The sequence below is a fragment of the Leopardus geoffroyi genome, chromosome B2 (genome assembly GCF_018350155.1).
Source record: "Leopardus geoffroyi isolate Oge1 chromosome B2, O.geoffroyi_Oge1_pat1.0, whole genome shotgun sequence".
NCBI classification, from domain to species: Eukaryota; Metazoa; Chordata; class Mammalia; order Carnivora; family Felidae; genus Leopardus; species Leopardus geoffroyi.
Genome location: NC_059332.1, coordinates 3721729 through 3743170, shown reverse-complemented (window position 1 = coordinate 3743170; position 21442 = coordinate 3721729). Strand labels below are relative to the sequence as shown.

Sequence of the window (21442 nt, the reverse complement as noted above, 5' to 3'; positions counted from 1 at the left end):
ATATCTTCCTTCTTATTGGTTGGATAGCGAACGGTGATCTTTTTAACCAATCCCAGCTCGCGTTTTACACTTCCATCCACCAGTATAACTGGCATCTTTTTGCTGCTTCCAGGACATTTCTTTTTCGCTTTTCCTGCGGACTTTCTCTCGCCGATACCACTCGCTATGTCTGGACGCGGAAAGCAGGGCGGCAAGGCTCGCGCCAAGGCCAAGACGCGCTCGTCGCGGGCCGGGCTGCAGTTCCCTGTCGGCCGCGTGCACCGCCTGCTCCGCAAGGGCAACTACTCGGAGCGGGTCGGGGCCGGCGCGCCCGTGTACCTGGCGGCCGTGCTGGAGTACCTGACGGCCGAGATCCTGGAGCTGGCGGGCAACGCGGCCCGCGACAACAAGAAGACGCGCATCATCCCGCGCCACCTGCAGCTGGCCATCCGCAACGACGAGGAGCTCAACAAGCTGCTGGGCCGCGTCACCATCGCGCAGGGCGGCGTCCTGCCCAACATCCAGGCCGTGCTGCTGCCCAAGAAGACCGAGAGCCACCACAAGGCCAAGGGCAAGTGAAACGTTTACGGAATCTGCCTGCTCTCCCAATCCCGAAAATCAAAGGCTCTTTTAAGAGCCACCCATCTTTTCTGGGAAGTGCTGAAATACTACAGAACTCCTGGGACGTTTGTTTCCTTACTTGCTAATCTTAAGGTAGCCTATTTCGAAGTTTACTATTGTAAAGACTGGACAACTCCTCCCGGTACTCCCACACAATGGTCAGATGAGTTTAAGATGTTACATGTCTAATGCCTGGAGGTTTATGAAACATTACATAAAATGCTGCCGCCAATTGCAAATGCACAAGCCATTCGCAGTGAACCAAGTGGCAATTCTCTGAGGTCATAACTTCGGGGTGTAGGTTACATATATAACAACGATAGTCATCGAGAGCATTATCTGTATATTGAGATTGTTTAAAAGCGCAGTGTATACACATGTACGTAATTACATACACACTCTGGTCAAAGTTGCGGCCACAAAGTCAAACACGCACGAAAGCAATGAGAGAACAAAGGAGACATACCTAACCAATCACATATCAGGGCGGGCTTTTCGAATTCTGGGGCGGCCTGAATTCCCGCTGCAAAAAGTTGTGCGTTTCCGTCTTTTCACACAAAAAGGAAATGAATGAAGTCCGCTGAAACACACGAAATGAAACCTCGGTTTTATGAACTCAATTTAAAGTGCATTAGGAAGAAATAGAAACTGGAATAACTTTTGATTCTATATTCAAATCTTACTGGAAATCCAATCATTTCTCGGGAAGGCAACCCGAGAACCAATTAGATCACAGCGCGGGACCTGCGAACCACACTGATCTCTCCTATAAATAGAGTCAGAAACGGCTCCTCGCTACTCTCCAGTTTCCTTTTCTGTGTAATTGTCATGGCTCGTACGAAGCAGACGGCGCGCAAGTCGACGGGCGGCAAGGCCCCGCGCAAGCAGCTGGCCACCAAGGCGGCCCGCAAGAGCGCGCCGGCCACCGGCGGCGTCAAGAAGCCGCACCGCTACCGGCCCGGCACGGTGGCCCTGCGCGAGATCCGCCGCTACCAGAAGTCCACCGAGCTGCTGATCCGCAAGCTGCCGTTCCAGCGGCTGGTGCGCGAGATCGCGCAGGACTTCAAGACCGACCTGCGCTTCCAGAGCTCGGCCGTGATGGCGCTGCAGGAGGCGTGCGAGGCCTACCTGGTGGGGCTCTTCGAGGACACCAACCTGTGCGCCATCCACGCCAAGCGCGTCACCATCATGCCCAAGGACATCCAGCTGGCGCGCCGCATCCGCGGCGAGAGGGCGTAATTCCCCAAGGCTGTTCCCTCCGGATTTTAAAAAGGCTCTTTTCAGAGCCCCCTACTTGGTCAAAAACTGTTGTAACGCTTTCTTTCCGATTGCTCCCTTGGTGAAAGTAAGTTTCTCTTTTTCAAGAATACTCTGAAACTGTATTAGATGGATCCGCCGGCTTTTACAACAAAGAATCGGCTTTGGATTCAGGGTACTTCTGTGTAATGTGTAACATTCCGTTACTTAGTCTTTCAAACTGCAGTTGTTTGATTGATGAGGGCACAGAATGGCTTGTAGGTATTAAAGATCAAAAGGGATACTATTGTTGAGGAGATTTCCCTCTTTACATGCAGCCTTTTATATCCTTTTGGGGTTGAAAGAAGAGAGCAACGTTTCCGATTTCCATCCTCAGCAGAGTCAAAGTCTAGGTGAATCAAGTGAAATGCATTATTTCTTTTTAATGGATCTCCAGCCCACTGGATCGGCCCCAGTAGACTAAAAAGTAAATACAAACATGATTCCTTTTGAGGTGGAGAAATTGGTCTTCATGCCATTACATTATATGTTATCGAAGTGTCAAGTTCAAAATAATAAGGTGTCTCATTGTGAATTATTCTGATATATAACCATCAGTAAGGGAACATTGGCAAGATGAACCAGGTTCAAAGCAATATAGGACATTATCAAGATCAGCAATAGTTCAAGAAAGTGAAGGAAACTAGGACAGTCTCCCCACAATATTCCTCTTTGACATAAAAATTGGGGGCTAAAGGCAGTTAAGCAGCAATACAGAAAAAGTGTTGTGGGCCCTTCCCCTTTTCCGCCTTAAGACAGGATATAAATTCTATACTGGAGACTCTTAAAAGCCCAGAGAGGGACCAGAGGAAGCCGCAGACAAACCTTAGTGTTAGCGTCCTCCCATATACCTACCTTGCCATGGTTTTCGGTCCTTCAAGGCCTAAAACTGCCTTCCCTTGTCCAGTCATTTCTCCACACATTCTTTGTCGAAGACGCTGTGTAAGCTGCAATGCTAAGGAACCTCTTCCAAGGGTTCTTCCCTGGGTTTCTCCCATGTGTACGCGAAATAAACACGTTAATAAACTTCTCATTGTTTTTATCCTGCTAATCGGTGTTTTGTAAAACGGGCCCCCGCCAAGAACCAAGATGGATAGAGGAAAAACTCACCTCCCTTACAAAAGAATGAGGACTGGAATAAAACCAAAAGAGCAAATTTAGATCCAGAAAGTGTTATTATTCTACAGCACAATTACAACCTTTAGATGATCTTTTCTAATGACATAATTTTCATCTCCAACCGACAAAAATCACTGAAATTATCAACATCCTACAAGTTACCTAAATTCATAGATTTTTCACAGATACTGGACCCTAATAAGCAGTCTAACAGAAGCACATCCCCTTGAAATAAATTTAAAAAACAAAAACACTGGCAGGCCTTTTAAACCACGCTCATATGAGACAATGTAAAGAAATGCAGTCTATCCCTTTACCTTAATTAGATATTTGGATATTTCTTAATATCTTAATATCTTAATCTCTTAATAGGTTTCAGATCTGTTCTGGTCTGTGACCAGAGTCTTTCCCTTGTCCTCAGTGACCTCATGCCTGATGATGAACGTGCCTTCTCATTTGTGCTTTCCACCTCCCTGCTTACCAAGGATTTACCATGACACTGAGGGACTAGTGTTGAATTTCCCAGGCCTAAAGAAGTAGAAAGTACCAGCAGCTCTGTGACACCCTGTTTATCTCCAAGTCAGAGCCACGTGACATCACTTGTTTAACTTGTTTCACAAATGTGAAATTGTGATTCAAAAAATATAAAATAAACATGTGACACAGAGAGTACTTAAATCATCAGTGACTGAAACGGGTAAAATGCTCTGAAAGGTTCAAAGAATATTGAAGAAATTAGGGTATTTATAAACAACTTAACACAGAAATATTGGAATAGGATTATTGAATGAGGTTAAAACAAAATTAATAATGTCCAAGAAGCCATAAATCTTTGGAGTCAGAGCTGTTCCACCAGACAGAAAATACTTACAGCTCTACCAAATAAACCCCTGCTGAATTTGATACATTCAATCAATAGTAAATACGGAGATGATCAAAGTCCATGGTCCTGCAAGTCTTGTGTAGTCTTTAACCTTTTAGGATACTAAACATCATGGCCCATCCTTTTGTTCCCTATTTCCAAGCCTCAGATAAAGTGTCGCCTACTGTGAATCCTTACTGGAAAGAAATAAAAACATAGGACCTGCAAGATAAATTTCTATGCAACCGCATGATGTGACTCCTTGACATTGTACTCATTAATCAAATACACGGTAGACACCGTAACCTTGTATTGTTTCTAGACTCCGAACTGATTCACCTGATTTTCTTATCCGTCTCTCTTGGTCTTAGGTTCCAGAAACAGCAAACCATTCTCGGGCCTTCGTTTTCATGAGATGCTTTTACATTTCCACAGTGATTACTTTGCTTCTTAAAAAAAAAAAAAAAAAAAGATAAGAGATTCTACATTCTCTTGAACAGAAGCTTAAGCTCTTTTGAACTATAATTGCATTAGCAAACATTTTTGGATGTTCTCTCGCTCAAAAAAGTATACTTTTGGAAAAAAAAAATTAGCATAGAACTTCAGGAAGTCTCCATCAGCCCGCCCTTAAAGAATTCTAAGGTTGACAATTTTTCGAGTTACCCCTCTTTTCTTGCTTTGATGGGTAATGTTTTCTTTGGCAAGCCTGTGTTCGCTCCCTAACGTGATTTTATTTGTTTTATTTTTTTACAATGCTTCGTTTGAGTTTGGGGCCAGTCTCTGGGCAACTGTATTTCTTAGAAACATAGATGGCCCTTGAACAAGGTTAGGGGTGCTGACCCCTTGCATAGTTGAAAATCTGGATAAAACTTTTGATTCCCCAGAACTTTATGACTAACAGCCTACAGCTGACCAGTAGTCTTACGGATAACATGAACCGTTGATAAACGCATACTTTGTATATTGTATTAGATACTGTATTCTTTTTTTTTTCTTTTTTCTTTTTTTTTAATTTTTTTTTTCAACGTTTATTATTTTTGAGACAGAGAGAGACAGAGCATGAACGGGGGAGGGGCAGAGAGAGAGGGAGACACAGAATCGGAAACAGGCTCCAGGCTCTGAGCCATCAGCCCAGAGCCCGACGCGGGGCTCGAACTCACAGACTGCGAGATCGTGACCTGGCTGAAGTCGGACGCTTAACCGACTGCGCCACCCAGGCGCCCCGATACTGTATTCTTATAATAAGGTAAGCTAGAGAAAAGAAAATGCTATTAAGCAAATAGTATTTGCAAGTACATGGATGGAACTAGAGGGCATTATGCTCAAAGAAATTAGTCAGAGAAAGACAGGTCTCATACGACTTCACGCATATGAGGAGTTTAAAATACAAAACAGATGAGCATAAGGGAAGGGAAGCAAAAATAATACACAAACAGGGAAGAGGACAAAATATAAGAAACTCTTAAATATACAGAACAAACAGAGGATTGCTGGAGGGGTTGTGGAGGGGGGATTGGCTACATGGGTAAAGGGCATCAAGGAAGACCCTTGTTGGAATGAGCACTGGGTGTTACACAGAGGGGCTGAATCACTGAAATCTACTGAAATCATTGTTGCACTGTATGCTAACCAACTTGGGTGTAAATTTCAAAATAACATTAAATAAATAAATAAATAATAAATAAAATTATTCCTACAAAAAAAGAAAGAAAATCATAAGGAAGAGATAACACATTTGCAGTGCTTTATTGTGTTTACTGAAAAACAGTGTGCATATAAGTGGATCCATGCGGTTCAAACCCCTGTTATTCAAAAGTCAACCTGACATTGAATTTCCACCATATTTCAAAGCGCATGATGGCAAGGTTGGGTGAAAAATCAAGCAGCAGAGAGGGGCAAGGAAGAATCCCGGAACAGCGCTGCCTATAGAAAATAATGCAAGCCACGTACGTTATCTTAAATTTTCAACTAACCACATTTTACGAAGTGGAAAGATGCAATCATTTTAATAATACATTCTATGTAATCCTAAATCTCCAGATATATTTGTTCCAATCAATGTAAAAACATGAATCATGCAATATTTCGATTCCTTTTTTCATCCTAAATCCTCTAAACTGGGTGTATATTTCATTCAATCTGCTACTAAATTTTGATTGGAAATAACTTGATTTGCATTTCAATACCATGAACTTTACTGTTGGCAAATTGAGTTCACATGCCCACGTTGTTCAAACATACGCCAAATTTTCCAATAACTGAACAGAGTAATAGCTCTTCAATTTAAATTATTTAATATTAAAAATTCAGTCCCTCACAGCATTAGACACATTCCGAATGCTCAAAAGAGGGTCCAGAGCACTTTATCAGACAATGCTTTCTTAAAAGGAATTGTGTTTGGGGTGTGAAGGTGGTGATGGAAGCTGGTGGTTACATGGGAAAGTATATAAATTTAAATGTAACCATGTAAGGGTAGCACTGACCTCGAAAAGCAAAGATTTGCCCATACATAGATATAGAGGTCATTAGGAAGAAAAACAAAAACAAAAACAAAACCTGAACATAAATCCAGATGACAAAATACCAGCTTGAGGGATTTAAGAATATGGAGGGGCGAGTGGGTGGCTCAGTCAGTTCAGACTGACTTCGGCTCAGATCATGATCGCAGGGTCCATGAGTTCCAGCCCCGCTTGGACTCTGTGCTGACAGCTGGGAGCTTAGAGCCTGCTTGGGATTCTGTCTCCCCCTCGCTCTGCCCACCCCTGCTCAGGATCTGCGTCTCTCTGTCTCTCAAAAAAAAAAAAAAAAAAAAAAACGTTAAAAAAAATTAAGAATATCGAGAAGGAAGGCAAACCCTGGGGCAGGAAGACAGAATTTTCTCAGGCAAAGTGGCCGTCCCTGTGTCTCACACTGGACCTGACATGTACCCTTTGACTGCCAAACCATCTTTGTGATTAACATTTCCATCCTGCGGAGGAAGAACCTACAGTGACAATGAGAGAACACAAGCCACAAAGCAGGACGTGGGCCTCAGAAGGTGAAGGGCAGGGAGTGCAGGCCGCAAGCCAGGGGACAGGCCTCCCCATGCAAAGCCCCCACCCGTCACACTCGTGTTCGTGTCAGGCTGCGGACTGCAGTTCTTTTCTCGCTCCCTAAGACCATCCTCCCAACGTCACTACTTGACCTTGATGTAAAGTGGACAAAACTGCTTGAATGGGAGGACAGAAGGGAAACACTCCAATACATTTCAGACATGAGACTAGAATTCAAACCAATGCCGAATGTCGTCTGCGACTTGCCCGAGGTGTGTAAGGGTCCTCACAGTTCAGCCCGGAGAAGCAGATGTTAGCTTGAGAGCTGCCATTATTTCGGTCCCTTGATTGGCCTGAGACTTTCCTTACAGGCCCTTAAACAGAGCCTTCTTGTGTCTCCCCGGCTACGCGCGGCCTCGCGCACTTGTGGGCGGGGATAAACTCGCTGCCCCGCCCCCGGCCCCGCCCCCGGCCCCTCCGGCCCTGTTCTCAATAAGGTCCGCCACAGGGTTATAAATGAGGATTTCGTCGCTGTGTAACCTAACTTCGCTACGTTGTTTTACTCACCGGAGGACATGTCTGGTCGCGGCAAAGGCGGGAAGGGCCTGGGCAAGGGGGGCGCCAAGCGCCACCGCAAGGTGCTGCGCGACAACATCCAGGGCATCACCAAGCCCGCCATCCGGCGGCTGGCCCGGCGCGGCGGCGTCAAGCGCATCTCCGGCCTCATCTACGAGGAGACCCGCGGGGTGCTCAAGGTGTTCCTGGAGAACGTGATCCGGGACGCCGTCACCTACACGGAGCACGCCAAGCGCAAGACGGTCACGGCCATGGACGTGGTGTACGCGCTCAAGCGCCAGGGCCGCACCCTCTACGGCTTCGGGGGCTAAGACTTTGCGTACGAGAAGTGAATTCTTTGCCAATCCTAAAGGCCCTTTTCAGGGCCACTTACCCATGCACTAGAAGGAGCTAGCGACGCTGTTTATTTCCTTTTCGTGGGAACTGAGGTTACTGAATGTATTTTGGCGATCTGAGTTCCATGACTTCCATATAATTTAACCATGTTTACTCCCTTATCCGGGGGCATTAAACATCAAGGCAGCCTTTAAAGTTTATGTTCACGGGCTTTGTCTACGGGTTTTTCTATTTTTGAGACGTGCCCACACTTTAAGTTGCAATCCATTTATAGACATGTCCCAAACGTGAAATTGTACATTTTTCAAACCCAGTTGCTATCTGGAAATAAAGCTTGAATATGAACTAGAGGAAACACCATTAGCCTACTCTGTTCAAGGAAAAGCACAGTGAGAATGCCCAGTTACTACTTGGTAACTAGGGGGAAGGGTTTGATGTGAGAAGCTTAGACTGAGCTGTAGACTGCAGCCACCTATAAGCAAGCCTCCTAGGTGGCACGTGGGGACTTTTTCGCCCCTTTTCTCTCTCATATTTGGGTTATGTAAAATGATTACCAATAAAATGTATTTAAGCCACAATGATTTGGGGGTTTGTCTTAACCTTGTCACATCTATTCCCTGATATTCTATAATAAAAAGCAGCAATGTTAAGTCCTCTCACAAACCCGCGGGTGCCTCCTTTAAAGCCAGAAAGGGAGCTACACAGACACCTAGCCCCGTGCTAGGGCTCAACCACCTGCAGTGTTTTCTGATGTGTCCACACTTACAGAGGAAAGGGGGAGGAGGTCTCCAAAATAATAACCAGGCAAATTGTCTTCTCTGTCTTCACTTCAAGAGAAAGTCACTGGCAGTAGCCTAATTAAAAGCACTTCAAGGTATTTGTAAACTGTCTTTACCTCTGAGCATCAAGTCCTGCCTCCAGACAAATTGAACTAGAGTAATGAAGGGACAGGGGAAAGGAGGAAAACCGCTATGTTAGTGAACTTTCTTTGGGTTCTTAGCCTTGATTTTTCTTGACGGGTCCTGTGATGGCCTCGTAGGGTGTCCGCCAGGATTCCCCCTCCTAGTGCTCACCCTTGTGATCTAGCCCCCTTGGGTGTGGACATGACTTGTGACTGATTTCCAACCCACAGAGTACTACAAAAGTGACTGGATGTAATTTTTCTGTATATGATTATTGTTAACTGACGTGTATGTTGTGTAATATCTACCCTCCTTGACTTTAGCATGCTGGCTTTGACCAAGTATCCATGGCAGCATGCACAAACGACAAGAAACCCAGGGGCTCTTTAGGAAGTGAGGGAGGCCTAAAACCAAAAGCCTACAACCATTCAAGCCAACAGCCAGCAAGAAAGAAAATGAATTCCTCAGCCCTACAAGCACAAAGAAACAAATTCAGTTAAGCGGTGAGTTTGGAAGATGATATTTCCCCACGCGAGCATCCAAGAGACCTCTATCCGAGGTAACATCTCAATAGCATCCTGATCTAGGGCTCCCCTAAACTCTGCCCAGACCCACAGAAACTCACATTGTACATGTGTATTGTTTTAAGATAGTAAATTCAAATGAATTCTTATGCAGCAACAGCTAATACAGTTAGCTAACACACTTAGCGTCTTCAATCAGTGTCCCATCTAAGATAACATAACATGAACTGAAACTGCAATCATTATCTAATGGAAGACATACATTTTAAAAAGGGAAAAAAAAGGGGGGTGGGGGGAGAACAAACCTATAATAGGAATATTCCCTTTGACAACTGTGTAACCCTCACACGTATCTCCAACGTAAGTATACATAGGTCATGCCTCGCAGGCTTCCCTAATATCAAGCCTATAAACAATGACGTGCTCAACAGCAATACATCTAACTCATTTTACTTTCAGCAGCACAAAAACAAACTGTCTACTTTCCCATAATTAACACATGAAACCCACTGATTTTCATCCGTATCTTCTGTGATCCCTGCATACCTAGATCTTTTCTTATTTTTGCTTCATTTTAGTTTTTCTCTGTCTAAATGAATACAGGACGATACACCAAAGGCAAGAAAAGAAAAACCATGTAAAAGTGGATCAAAATTAGGGTTTAGGAAAATGACTCAACATGCTGTGCAGTTGATTACATCAATAACGTACAGGCAAAATAAAATGGATGATAAATTCATTTTAATGTACATTTGAAGAATTGTCGAAACGGCCTACAACAGATGCTATGATTAAATTCTGCAGTTCAGTAATACCCATGCCTAATTAAGATCTATTATGGGATGAATGAGAGTTTGGTGTCCTGTGCAAAATAATTTCTCATTGCACGAGTTGGCCTTTGTGAAATACATATAATTATCTTGTTATAATGTGGGCATTGTAATGAAAACAAATAACCAAAGTACATGTACTTAAGTACAGACAACTGTAAGTTACAGCCACCCAGTGTGAAATTATTGTAAAGTCTAATGATTGAACAAAGAACCAAGTAAAAATTGAAAGAAACCACACAAAAACTATTCTTTCAGGGCTTTAGCCAAGTTCCTACTATACACATTTCACATAACCTATGTGGCTCTAAAGATTAACATAAGTTCCAATAAACATCTCATACTATAACAGTTCTCACATCTTATGGAAACAGGTCTGTAAAAAGACAAAACATGCTTTTAAAGCCAGTTGAGGAACCTTGCTATTACAACTCTTTATATGCAAAAGTGAGTGGCCCTGAAAAGAGCCTTTGGGGTTGGGTAAGAGGGCGCTTACTTGGCGAGTCTACTTGGAGCTGGTGTACTTGGTGACAGCCTTGGTGCCCTCGGACACGGCGTGCTTGGCCAGCTCCCCGGGCAGCAGCAGGCGCACGGCCGTCTGGATCTCCCGGGACGTGATGGTCGAGCGCTTGTTGTAATGCGCCAGGCGCGACGCCTCGCCCGCGATGCGCTCGAAGATGTCGTTCACGAACGAGTTCATGATGCCCATGGCCTTGGACGAGATGCCGGTGTCGGGGTGCACCTGCTTCAGCACCTTGTACACGTACACCGAGTAGCTCTCCTTGCGGCTGCGCTTGCGCTTCTTGCCGTCCTTCTTCTGCGCTTTGGTCACCGCCTTCTTCGAGCCCTTCTTCGGGGCGGGAGCGGACTTCGCGGGCTCAGGCATGATAAACAATACCAAAAGCAGAAAAGTTGTGACCAACAAAGAAAAGAGTGAGGGGGAAATAAAAAAATCCCGAGTATTTATATCACGTATATGCAAATGAGGGTCCAAAAGTCTGAATTTTGATTGGACCAAAACTGACCAATAGATTAATAGCCTGTAAAAGCATCGTTGCAAACCTGCTTTTTTATTGGACTAAAAAACTAACTCTTCCAGAGAATCCAATAGGTTAATTTACAATACCGCTTTATTGCTCAAAGTGCATTCACCAAAAATCAAACAAAGAAAAAAGAAAACCTCTCAATAAAACCTTATTTTAAATTATGAAAGTAGAAACTTTCGAACTGGCACGCGAAAACGAGGGAAGGAAATTCTATGATATAGCCCAGTACATTCCTAACTACTGCTCCTTTGGGTTTGTCATAAATTATCCAGGACACCTCGGGTCTCTTCTGACAAGAATCATGATATGCTAGATTATTATCATTAAGATTTGTTGCAAAAGACTCTCGATCACCGCCATCTTTTTCAAGTTTCAGCATTGCAAACGTTTTCCTCAATGCTCACCCCATTAGACCCCGACTGACATTTTAAATTCATTAAAACCAAACATCAGAGTCCAATCACCAGTTTGAGTCAAATACGGTATTAAAAGGAACGAGGGGCTCCAAAACATTGGAATTTTAACGTGCGAATCCTGAAATATAAAATTCCTTATGTGTTTACATTATGTCCTAGACCATACTAGAGTGAACTAGACATTTGCTGTAAATATAATGAAGTGGAACTCATGAGATACTTACACAGTGGGATTTTCAAATAGGACAGGAAATACCTTCCGGATGAAAACGAGATAACTATGCAGAAAATGGCGAATTTTTTAAAGAGAAATTCTCAAGTACTGTCTTGTTTCAAGAACACCGTACTTTGTATAGACAAACAGAAGAAAAATTCAACAGAATTATTTACGAGAATTATGGAGTTTGTCGGGCCTATTTGTTGTGTGCCAAGCATCACAAGGGAAACAAATAGCTTAGTGATTTTTTTTTCCCCCAAGGGGGCCGGGAACAAGTCGGTTAATTGAAATTAACCAATCAGAAACTAGCACGAAACAGATTAAACCAATGCTAAATCTCAGGGAGCACTTCCGGAATGGAGCTCCAGTTGACTCACCGGGATTGCCCACAATCCAATCAGAGTGATTCTGCTCCTGTATAAATGCAGGGGCGAGCTGTTACCCTGGTTTCCTGACTTGGCAGTTGGGCCATGGCTCGCACGAAGCAGACGGCGCGCAAGTCGACGGGCGGCAAGGCCCCGCGCAAGCAGCTGGCCACCAAGGCGGCCCGCAAGAGCGCGCCGGCCACCGGCGGCGTCAAGAAGCCGCACCGCTACCGGCCCGGCACGGTGGCCCTGCGCGAGATCCGCCGCTACCAGAAGTCCACCGAGCTGCTGATCCGCAAGCTGCCGTTCCAGCGGCTGGTGCGCGAGATCGCGCAGGACTTCAAGACCGACCTGCGCTTCCAGAGCTCGGCCGTGATGGCGCTGCAGGAGGCGTGCGAGGCCTACCTGGTGGGGCTCTTCGAGGACACCAACCTGTGCGCCATCCACGCCAAGCGCGTCACCATCATGCCCAAGGACATCCAGCTGGCGCGCCGCATCCGCGGGGAGCGGGCGTAAACTTGATTTCCTGATTCTGTGCCAACTTTGAACCCAAAGGCTCTTTTCAGAGCCAACCACTTTGATCTATAACAGATGCCGTGACACTTAAACAAGTAAGTTCCGTTGCTAACCGAGCTCGAGCTCAAACTTGAAGCAGGCCTGAAAGACATTTAGGGCTGTCTTAAATTAAGCTCTCAAGCCTTTGGTCTCCTGAAGTTTTCCTAGTGTGTTTAGTTACATGGTTTTACTTTCAAACCCCTATTTTTCCGTATGTTGCGTAGGTCTGACAGGTTTCATTCTGGCTCTCGGATTTATGGGTTTTATTCTAAACTTCGAGAATGGTCTGTTGCACGTTTTTGGTATCGTGTCCGTTCCCTTGCCTCTTCCATCCTACAGGCTCTGACTTTTGCAACGTTACTTGGCGCTGTTCGAGGGGTGGCCCGTTGTGTCTTTGGGGGCCTGGGCTGAGCCTTCAAGGCTTCTGGTTATCTATTTCTCCCAGGGTTCACCGTGTTGAACTTCTAGAATCCCAAGGCCCCAGAACCCTTGGTCGGCACTTAGCAGAATTTGGGGACCCAATTCACTAGCAACCGCCAGACCTTTATGAAAGGTGATCAAAGATCTCCCCCTAAGCCTCTTAAGGGGAGCCAAGGCTTGGGTTATTAGCTGGAGCACAAAAAAGACGGTAGCGTTTCCTGAGAACTTCTTACCGTCTATCCTTCCCGGTATATCTACCAGACTAAGCAACCAAGAGCGGTTTGGGTGGGTCTCAGAAAGTACCTCTGGAAATGAACGCAGGAATGAGGATCCTTTCAACTGACGCTTTTAACGCAGGAATGAAGATCCTTTTAACTGACGCGCTTTTTTTTTTAAGGTTTTAAGGAATTTCTACACCTAAATTGGGGCTCGAATTTACAACGCAAAAATCGAGTCGCATGGTCTATTGACTGAGCCTTTAACTGCCATTCAAAAAGGCACTTTTGGTTTTCCTAAATTCTCTATCTTACTCTCCATTTAACTCTTATGAGACTACCTCATATTTATCAGTAAAACATGACAATCCTTTGGAAGCTGGAGAGTTTTCTTAAATTATTCTGTTCAATGCCTATAAGAAAATGGTTTGATGCTATTATTAAACAGATGTTCCTTTTCCGTGAAAATAACAGGTTTCTCAATGTCTAAACCGGTAACTGAATAGAAGGGAAATCAGGAATTCTGTTCTAAAACCATTCAGGGAGTTATTTGGAAATGTAGAAGGATGTTTACTAATTGGGATACACATACTACTTGGAAGGATTTCATCTCTCATGTATTTAAATGCTTCGGCAAATTTGAGTTTGAAATAGGAAAAGGTATCCTTAACTATAGAATTGAGAAGCTTCTATCAAAAATAACCAAAAACTTTTAATGGACTGTTTCACCTCAAGGGTCACTAAAGAAAGGGACTACTGGGGTGGTATACTTAACATTGACAAAGCTATACATAAAGTGCAGAGACAAGTCAGCCATCGTAAAAAGTCCTAGAGGTTTTATAGAAGAAATTTTTGTTCTTGCAACTCTTTCAGACATTGAGACTTGGGGATTTGGGAATAGGGAACTCTGGATCCATATGGAAAAGAGCTTAGCTATCCATAGCTAAAATCCGTGGAGTGTTTTATATGTGTAATGTTGGATAAAGGCATTCATATTAGAGTGTGGTTTCCTGCTTCCTTTGAAATTCTAGCACAGTGAGTTTTTTAATCTGTGTTCTGTCTCACCGGATGTTGGTCATCAGGATATGAGGACCCAGTGGGCACAGAAAACATCTTTTTAGGTCATTAAATCCACCAGAATATGTAGAATGGTCCTTCGCCTGAACAAACCCTCAGAAAACTTCTTAGTTAAATTGGAATTTAAAAAAATTATTGCACAAACAGATTACTGCTTACTACAGTCCTGACTATAGAAATAAAACATTAGGGGCACCTGGGTGGCTCAGTCGGTTAACTGAAGTCGGTGTCCAACTTTGGCTCCAGTCATGATCGCTCGGTCCATGAGTTCAAAGCCCCACCTTACGTTGCGTGCCAACAGCTCAGAGCCTGGAGTCTGCTTTGGATTCTGTGTCTCCCTCTCTGCCCCTCCCCTGCTCGCACTCTGTCTCTCTCAAAAATAAATAAACATTTTTTTTTAAATGGTAGAGTTTGTGTAATTTTCATATACAATTTTCCTAAGTAGAAATAAATGTATTGAGTGGTTACAATGGGCCAGAAGTCAGGTATAAGGTTCCACAATGTAAGAAAAAATAGTAGTACTTGATATCAAATTGTTTTTAATGAATTTTTATTTTATTGGAGAAAGATCACAAATTATGACTCAGGTCACATTTCATATGTACCTACTGGTAATTAAGTCGTATATGCATTTCGGGTTTATCTGGTTGCCTGAAACTACATCACTTTTTTTCACTGTATAATCTCCGAATGACCAGGAACTTTCTCTCATGGAAATGATAGCTAAAATCAAGACAATTCAGAAATTTTATTTCATTTTGCATACACTTCCTACCGCAACTGGCAGCAGAGGGATATTGATTTTTTATATCTGGAGATTGTTTTGCCATGAAAGCATTATAAATATTTTTGGTTTTCTTTTTGTAGTAACCCCAACACCTTCGGCAGCATAGCACGAGTCAGAAAGTAAGGGAGGTAATACCTAAGTCAAGCCATGGGGAAGAGGGGCATAAAAGGGGCAGAGAGATTTATTACTCTTGGCTTCCTTCATAGAAAGACAGAAAATAAAATTACTAATTCTGATTAATATCTGGGGATAATCCCACCTATTGGACAGGATTAAAAACTCAGTCAATTAAAATGAGATATCGCCTCACACTTGGCAGAATGGCTAAAATCAAAAACACCAGAATCAACAGGTGCTGGCTAGGATGTAGAGAAAAAGGAGCCCTCACGCACTGTTGGTGGGAATGCAGATTAGTGCAGCCACTGTGGAAAACAGTATGGAGGTTCCTCAAAAGGTTAAAAATAGAACTCCCTTAAGGCCCAATAATCACATTACTGGGTATTTATCCACAAGATTTTTTAAAAAACACTAATTCAAAGGGGTATATGCATTCCTTTGTTTATTGCGGCATTATTTACAATAGCCAAACTATGAAAGCAGCCCAGGTGTCCATGGATAGATGAATGAATAAAGTAGATGTGGTATATAGACAATGGAATATTATTCAGCCATAAAAACAGAAGGAAATCTTGCCATTTGGCAACAACTTGGATGGAACTAGAGAGTATAATGCTAAGCGAAATAAGTCAGAGAAAGACAAATACCATATGATTTCACTCACATGTGGAATTCAAGAAACAAAACATGAACAAAAGGGAAAAAAGAAAGAAAGACCAACCAAGAAGCAGACTCTTAACTATAGAGAACCAACTGGTGGTTACCAGAGGCGGGGGGTAATGGGTTAAATCGAGAATGAGGATTAAAAAGAACACTTATGGGGGAAAAACAACAACAACAACAAAAAACCTTAGTCAATTAAAAACACAAACCTTAGAGTAGTGGAAAACCATGACTGAGGCCCTAAGGTGTAGTTTAATGAGAGAAAAGAATAGAAGCATTATAAATTTGCCACTGATAATAATGGCACCCAATTGTTAAATGTCATCAAAGCACATTATCAGAGGCTAGACATGTTAATTAGAGGAATTTATTCAAGGAGATGGAACTTGAAATGGAATTGGGAAAACTCTCCTAGGCAGAGAGGAGAGAATGGCAGGTGAAGAAAGGTGTTTAAAAAAAGAAAAAGAAAAACAAAAGAACAAATGAGAAGGCACTGAAAAGAAAATGTGAGTTGTTATTAGTGCTAGTTAATGCAAGCAGAAAGTATTATTATGAAAAAAAAATTTGACTGCAAAGTTCCCACCTGAACCTAAGGCAATGGGAAGCCAGTCACCCTATGCGTAAGACAGATCACAGAATGACCAGAATTGCAGAGTTCGGGGCTGGAGAAATTAGAATTAGGACCCTGGGTGGGAAACAGTAGAATCATCCCAAGCCGGAGAAGATACAGAGAGCATGTGAGAAAGGCGGAAAGATCACTTACCAAGACTCTAAATAAACATCAACCTGATTTAGTGACTGAGTGACAGGAACAATTGGGGCCTCAATACAGTGACAGGAATTCAGTGTGCCGCCTCCCGTTATAAGAAGTCAGGCAATTACTAAGCAGAAGGAGAAAGTGGTTACTTCAGACTGGTCCTGAAAATTGTATTTATATTGATTGATTGATTGATTGATTGACTGGTTGTGTGCTTCTGAGAGAACAACTCACAGGGGCTCCTGTCTGATATTTGCCATCTGTAAGTGTCAATCTCTCAGGTTGTTCTAAACCTGGGCTTTTGCAACAATAACGGACAGACCATCTTGGTTCACCAAGAGAGCATCAGAAACCCAAGCATGAGCATTTCAAGAGACCCTCAAGGGAGACCGTCCCAGGGACGTGGTCAGTGATGAAACACGGTGACTGGGAATGAGCTTCCTGTTCCCTCGTCCTCTGGGTGCAGAACACTAAGACAGCGGTGGTCTTCCGTACCCAGGACGTTAGCTGTAACAAAAATTGGGGGAGATGGAAAAAGGTTGAAATAAGTTCTGATGCCTGTGAAAACCCTCTCCTGTCCCAGGGAAGGGAATCCGAATACGAATATACGGAAACCATAGAAAAACTAGGACCTTGATTAAATCATACTTAGCTGTGTCTGAGGCATTCCAAAGGGCTTGTGAAGTAGTTAAGTCACAACGGGCCTGAAACAGAATTACAATAACTCTACCACCGTTTGGACGAGGCTGAAAATGAAACCAAGAACTCCACTCCCTTTGTAGCTGATACAATACATGGGACACACGACGAAGTAGAAACAAAGAAACTTGTACTTGAGACCCAGGTCCACCGTTCAGTGACAAGCCAATTCTGGGCAGATCATCCTTCCAAGCCACAATTTTCTTTTTCTTTTCTTTCTTTTTTTAATTTATTCTTCAGAGAGAGAGAGAGAGAGAGAGAGAGAATTGCAAGCAGGCTCCGCACTGTCAGCACGGAGCCCAGCCCAGGACTCGACCTAACCTGAGCTGAAACAACAGCTGAACGCTTAACCAACTGAGCCACCCAGGCACCCTCAAGCCACAATTTTTTTTTTTAACTGTGAAACCAGCATTTTAACTATACCTAATGCCAAAGCCTCATAGGGAGGTGGTGACAGAGCGTCCTGTAAACTGTAAGGAACTGCAGAGACACTCGTAGTCATTTTGACCACTCACTGAATGCCCCGTGCTGGCCTCATTCTCTGATCCCACCTGGCTCTGCATCAGAAGCGAGCTCTCTCATCCTGCGTTCGAGAAAGCGCACGGGTCTCTTGCCACTTCTCTTTTCCGATCCATACAACCTCTTGTCTTCAAAAAGATTCTTTTGAGTCAATATGTCACATTCCCCCATTTATCCAGATCTCATCCTCAAACAAGTCACTGTCATAAAGAGTTTGGGGGGCTCTTGCTGGAAAGAAGAAATTATGAGCTGCAGCTGTGATTCGGAAAAGTTGAACCCCTGCTTAGAACAGCTAGGAAGAGGGGCGCCTGGGTGGCTCAGTCGGTTGAGCATCCAACTTCGGCTCAGGTCATGATCTTGCAGTCATTGAGTTCCAGCCTTGCGCTGGGCTCTGTGCTAACAGCTCATTGTCTGGAGCCTGCTTCGGATTCTGTGTCTCCCTCTCTCTCTGCCCCTCCCCCAGTCACGCTGTTTCTCTTTCAAAAAGTAAATAAACATAAAAAAAAAAAAAAAAAAAAAGAACAGCTAGAAAGATACTCTCGGATACATCCCCCAGGCCTGTTTTAACAAAGTTTGAAAATAATGTTAATAAGCTATTAAGCCTAAGCGTAGGGGAGGAAGGCTGCAAATCAAGAAACAAAGTCAAAAGGGACTTGAACCTTGAGTAATCTGTGCCCACTGGAGATGTGATCAGCAGTATCTGAGTTCTTTCCTGCTATGGACTCTACGGACGGTCTGAGGAAATCTAGATACCTTCTCCATACTTAAAGCATACTGGATAAGAAAGCGACATTAAAACGCAGTTACCAAAGTGTATTTCTTTTCAGGATGTGTATGCAATGATGTGTTTCATCAGGGACACATCAAATAACAAGGGGCACCAGGTGTAATGATGAATGTCAGTGCCAAGAGCTCAGAGGAGTGCAAACTTCATTTCAAAATACCTTCAGTACTTGAAACTGATAAGAAAACATCCGTGGTTGTCATTACTGGAAAAGCCACAGGCACTAGCAAAATGCATTGTGATTAGTTGCCTACACACATAATTGAGGGAAATGACAAATTGCATGTACTCTTTGAGAAAATAAAGATGTTTCCCCATCCACCTTTACAGCCCCCATAATGATCAGATTTTTGCCAAGATTTCCCAGTAAAATTAAGTGGACTCCCTTGAAAATAAATAAATAAATAAATAAATAAATAAATCAATCAACCAACCAACCAACCCACCCACCCACCTCGGCCCTCGTGGAAGATCAACCCATGTAGAATCCAAATATTTTGTTCTGGTCACCGCAACTCCAACTCCGGGAACTTTCTAAAAAACCACGCAGACTCCCAGAGATTTTTCTTTTATTGCGTTTCACCCTTTCTATTCTTTCATTATTCGGCATAAATAATTCAAACCAACCATGCCTCCCTGGGACCTCTCAGCAATCCAGGGGAAGGAAATCTGGCAGAGAGGATGAATAACAAACCTCCAGAGAAGACTTTTACACTTTTTAATGTTCCTTAGCCTCGGGGTGCTAAATAATTATTCAGCTTTAGAGGAGAATAGCGTGAATAGTGCCCCAAAGGAGGCCTCAAACTAACCAAGGGGGAAAAAAACAAAAACAAAAACAAAAAAACAAGATTTTCTACTGCTCCACAACATATACAAGTTTTAATGTCAACCTCTAACTGACGCAGTATTTTTCTACCACTGGGGGCAGAGCCAGTCAAGAGTACCTTCTGATTGGCTAACTCGGAACAACATCTGCAAACCAATGGGAAAGAAACATTAGGAAACATCCAGTGACTATAATAGCCCCTTCTTCAGACCGGCTTTTTACACAACAGCCCCTTCTCTAAACACGTGTGGGCGCGGGAAACTGGGCGACAAGGCTCGCGCCAAGGCCAAGACGCGCTCGTCGCGGGCCGGGCTGCAGTTCCCGGTGGGCCGCGTGCACCGCCTGCTCCGCAAGGGCAACTACGCCGAGCGGGTGGGGGCCGGCGCGCCGGTGTACCTGGCGGCCGTGCTGGAGTACCTGACGGCCGAGATCCTGGAGCTGGCGGGCAACGCGGCCCGCGACAACAAGAAGACGCGCATCATCCCGCGCCACCTGCAGCTGGCCATCCGCAACGACGAGGAGCTCAACAAGCTGCTGGGCCGCGTCACCATCGCGCAGGGCGGCGTCCTGCCCAAGAAGACCGAGAACCACCCCAAAGCTTAGGGCAAGTGAGGAGTTACCCACTCACGGTCCCTGCCCCAAACAGTGAAAGGTTCTCTTCTCAGAGCCACCAAACTTCTCGAGAACTGTAGCCCCAGTGACAGGAGCTTACAGATTAGAATTGCAAGGAGAGGCGGCAGGTCCCTCTAGAGCCACTGAATTCGAAAGCCGCGGACCAATCACATGCTCCGGCGGGAGTATTTGAACAAGAGGGGAGGAGAGAAACTAAGGCTGACGACGGATGAGGGTTAAGACGAAACAGAAAAAGTACCTTACAGATACCAGTTAAGCTCTTCCGCTTGAAATAGTTGGGTGGCTCTGAAAAGAGCCTTTGAGAACTCGGAGGGAGGACATACCGCTACAACCTTCACTTCTTCTTAGGCGCAGCTTTCTTTGCCTTTGTCGCCTTAGGCTTGGCAGCTTTGGGCTTGGCCGCTTTGGGCTTCGGGGCCTTGGCCTTGGCGGGGCTCTTGGCCGCCTTCTTGGGTTTGGCCGCTTTCACCTTCTTCGGGCTCTTGGCCACTTTCTTGCCCGCCGCCGCCGCGGGCTTCTTCGCCTTCTTCGGGGTCTTCTTGGCGCTCTTCTTGGGAGTGCCGGCCCCGGTGGCCTTCTTGGCTTTCTTGGCCGCCCCGGCAGCCTTCTTGGGCTTGGCCGCGCCCGCCTTCTTGGCTTTGGGCTTGGCCTCCCCGGACGCCGCCTTCTTGTTGAGCTTGAACGAGCCCGAGGCGCCGGTGCCCTTGGTCTGCACCAGGGTGCCCTTGCTCACCAGGCTCTTGAGGCCCAGCTTGATGCGGCTGTTGTTCTTCTCCACGTCGTAGCCGGCGGCCGCCAGCGCCTTCTTGAGCGCGGCCAGGGACACGCCGCTGCGCTCCTTGGAGGCGGCCACGGCCTTGGTGATGAGCTCGGACACCGGCGGCCCGGACGCCTTGCGCTTCCCGGCGGCAGCGCCGCTCTTCTTCGCCTTCTTCTTTACAGGTGCTTTCTCTGCGGGTGCGGGAGCCACAGGAGCGACTGGCGCGGTCTCCGACATCCTTCCGCGTTGCCAACTAAGACAAAAAGTAAACTCAAACTGTCAGGGCGGCGCGTCTCGGAGGCCGGCGGCGGGGGGTTTATATAGCGAGTGGCTGAGTGATGATTGGTTGCCTGCGCCGTGCGCCGCGCCGCTCAGAAGGGCTCCTCCGCTCTGCAGTGTGGCTGTGTTTCTTTCCCCTTAAAAAAGAAGAAAAACGTAAGAAATCTGGGCATGAAATAATTAGAGATTTGGGGGAAACGGATCCGAGAGTGTTCAGGCTTCATCCCTGC

At 44.9% G+C, this 21442-nt stretch overlaps 5 protein-coding genes across 7 annotated transcripts; 3 read left to right on the top strand and 2 right to left on the bottom strand.

The window, feature by feature from the left end:
* Positions 1–150: 150 nt before the first annotated feature.
* LOC123609477 (histone H2A type 1-B) lies at positions 151–20226 on the top strand. Of its 2 annotated transcripts, XM_045500554.1 has the most exons (2): positions 151–539; positions 20134–20226. In XM_045500554.1, exons 1-2 carry the CDS (start codon positions 166–168, stop codon positions 20141–20143), a joined length of 384 nt encoding a protein of 127 aa, XP_045356510.1. In that variant the 5' UTR covers positions 151–165; the 3' UTR covers positions 20144–20226. The 2 variants fall into 2 exon arrangements, with proteins under 2 accessions (XP_045356510.1, XP_045356509.1); XM_045500553.1 differs by lacking the exon at positions 20134–20226 and having other exon boundaries at positions 151–623.
* Positions 1122–14004, top strand: LOC123609342. Its single transcript, XM_045500383.1, has 4 exons — positions 1122–1835; positions 3437–3459; positions 7504–7791; positions 12213–14004. Exons 1-4 carry the CDS (start codon positions 1429–1431, stop codon positions 12635–12637), a joined length of 1143 nt encoding a protein of 380 aa, XP_045356339.1. The 5' UTR covers positions 1122–1428; the 3' UTR covers positions 12638–14004.
* On the top strand, positions 7453–7854 carry LOC123609506 (histone H4). Its single transcript, XM_045500586.1, has one exon. The coding sequence runs from the start codon at positions 7485–7487 to the stop codon at positions 7794–7796; it is 312 nt and encodes a 103-aa protein (XP_045356542.1). The 5' UTR covers positions 7453–7484; the 3' UTR covers positions 7797–7854.
* LOC123609488 (histone H2B type 1-C/E/F/G/I) lies at positions 9972–12148 on the bottom strand. The gene has a single exon (XM_045500569.1). It carries the CDS (start codon positions 10961–10963, stop codon positions 10583–10585), a length of 381 nt encoding a protein of 126 aa, XP_045356525.1. The 5' UTR covers positions 10964–12148; the 3' UTR covers positions 9972–10582.
* LOC123609458 (histone H1.3) lies at positions 14926–21242 on the bottom strand. Of its 2 annotated transcripts, none has more exons than XM_045500532.1 (2): positions 19169–21242; positions 14926–17416 (listed from the first exon to the last, which is right to left on the bottom strand). In XM_045500532.1, exon 1 carries the CDS (start codon positions 21168–21170, stop codon positions 20508–20510), a length of 663 nt encoding a protein of 220 aa, XP_045356488.1. In that variant the 5' UTR covers positions 21171–21242; the 3' UTR covers positions 14926–17416; positions 19169–20507. The 2 variants fall into 2 exon arrangements, with proteins under 2 accessions (XP_045356488.1, XP_045356489.1); XM_045500533.1 differs by having other exon boundaries at positions 14926–17219.
* Positions 21243–21442: the final 200 nt, after the last annotated feature.

Bases quoted from the DNA above. Each gene is read 5' to 3' on its own strand.
- LOC123609477 (XM_045500553.1), top strand. From the start codon at position 166: ATGTCTGGACGCGGAAAGCAGGGCGGCAAGGCTCGCGCCAAGGCCAAG.
- LOC123609342 (XM_045500383.1), top strand. From the start codon at position 1,429: ATGGCTCGTACGAAGCAGACGGCGCGCAAGTCGACGGGCGGCAAGGCC. The intron at 1,836-3,436 runs GTAATTCCCCAA...CCTTGTCCTCAG, and splicing joins CGCATCCGCGGCGAGAGGGC to TGACCTCATGCCTGATGATG. The intron at 3,460-7,503 runs GTGCCTTCTCAT...GTCGCGGCAAAG, and splicing joins CCTCATGCCTGATGATGAAC to GCGGGAAGGGCCTGGGCAAG.
- LOC123609506 (XM_045500586.1), top strand. From the start codon at position 7,485: ATGTCTGGTCGCGGCAAAGGCGGGAAGGGCCTGGGCAAGGGGGGCGCC.
- LOC123609488 (XM_045500569.1), bottom strand. From the start codon at position 10,963: ATGCCTGAGCCCGCGAAGTCCGCTCCCGCCCCGAAGAAGGGCTCGAAG.
- LOC123609458 (XM_045500532.1), bottom strand. From the start codon at position 21,170: ATGTCGGAGACCGCGCCAGTCGCTCCTGTGGCTCCCGCACCCGCAGAG.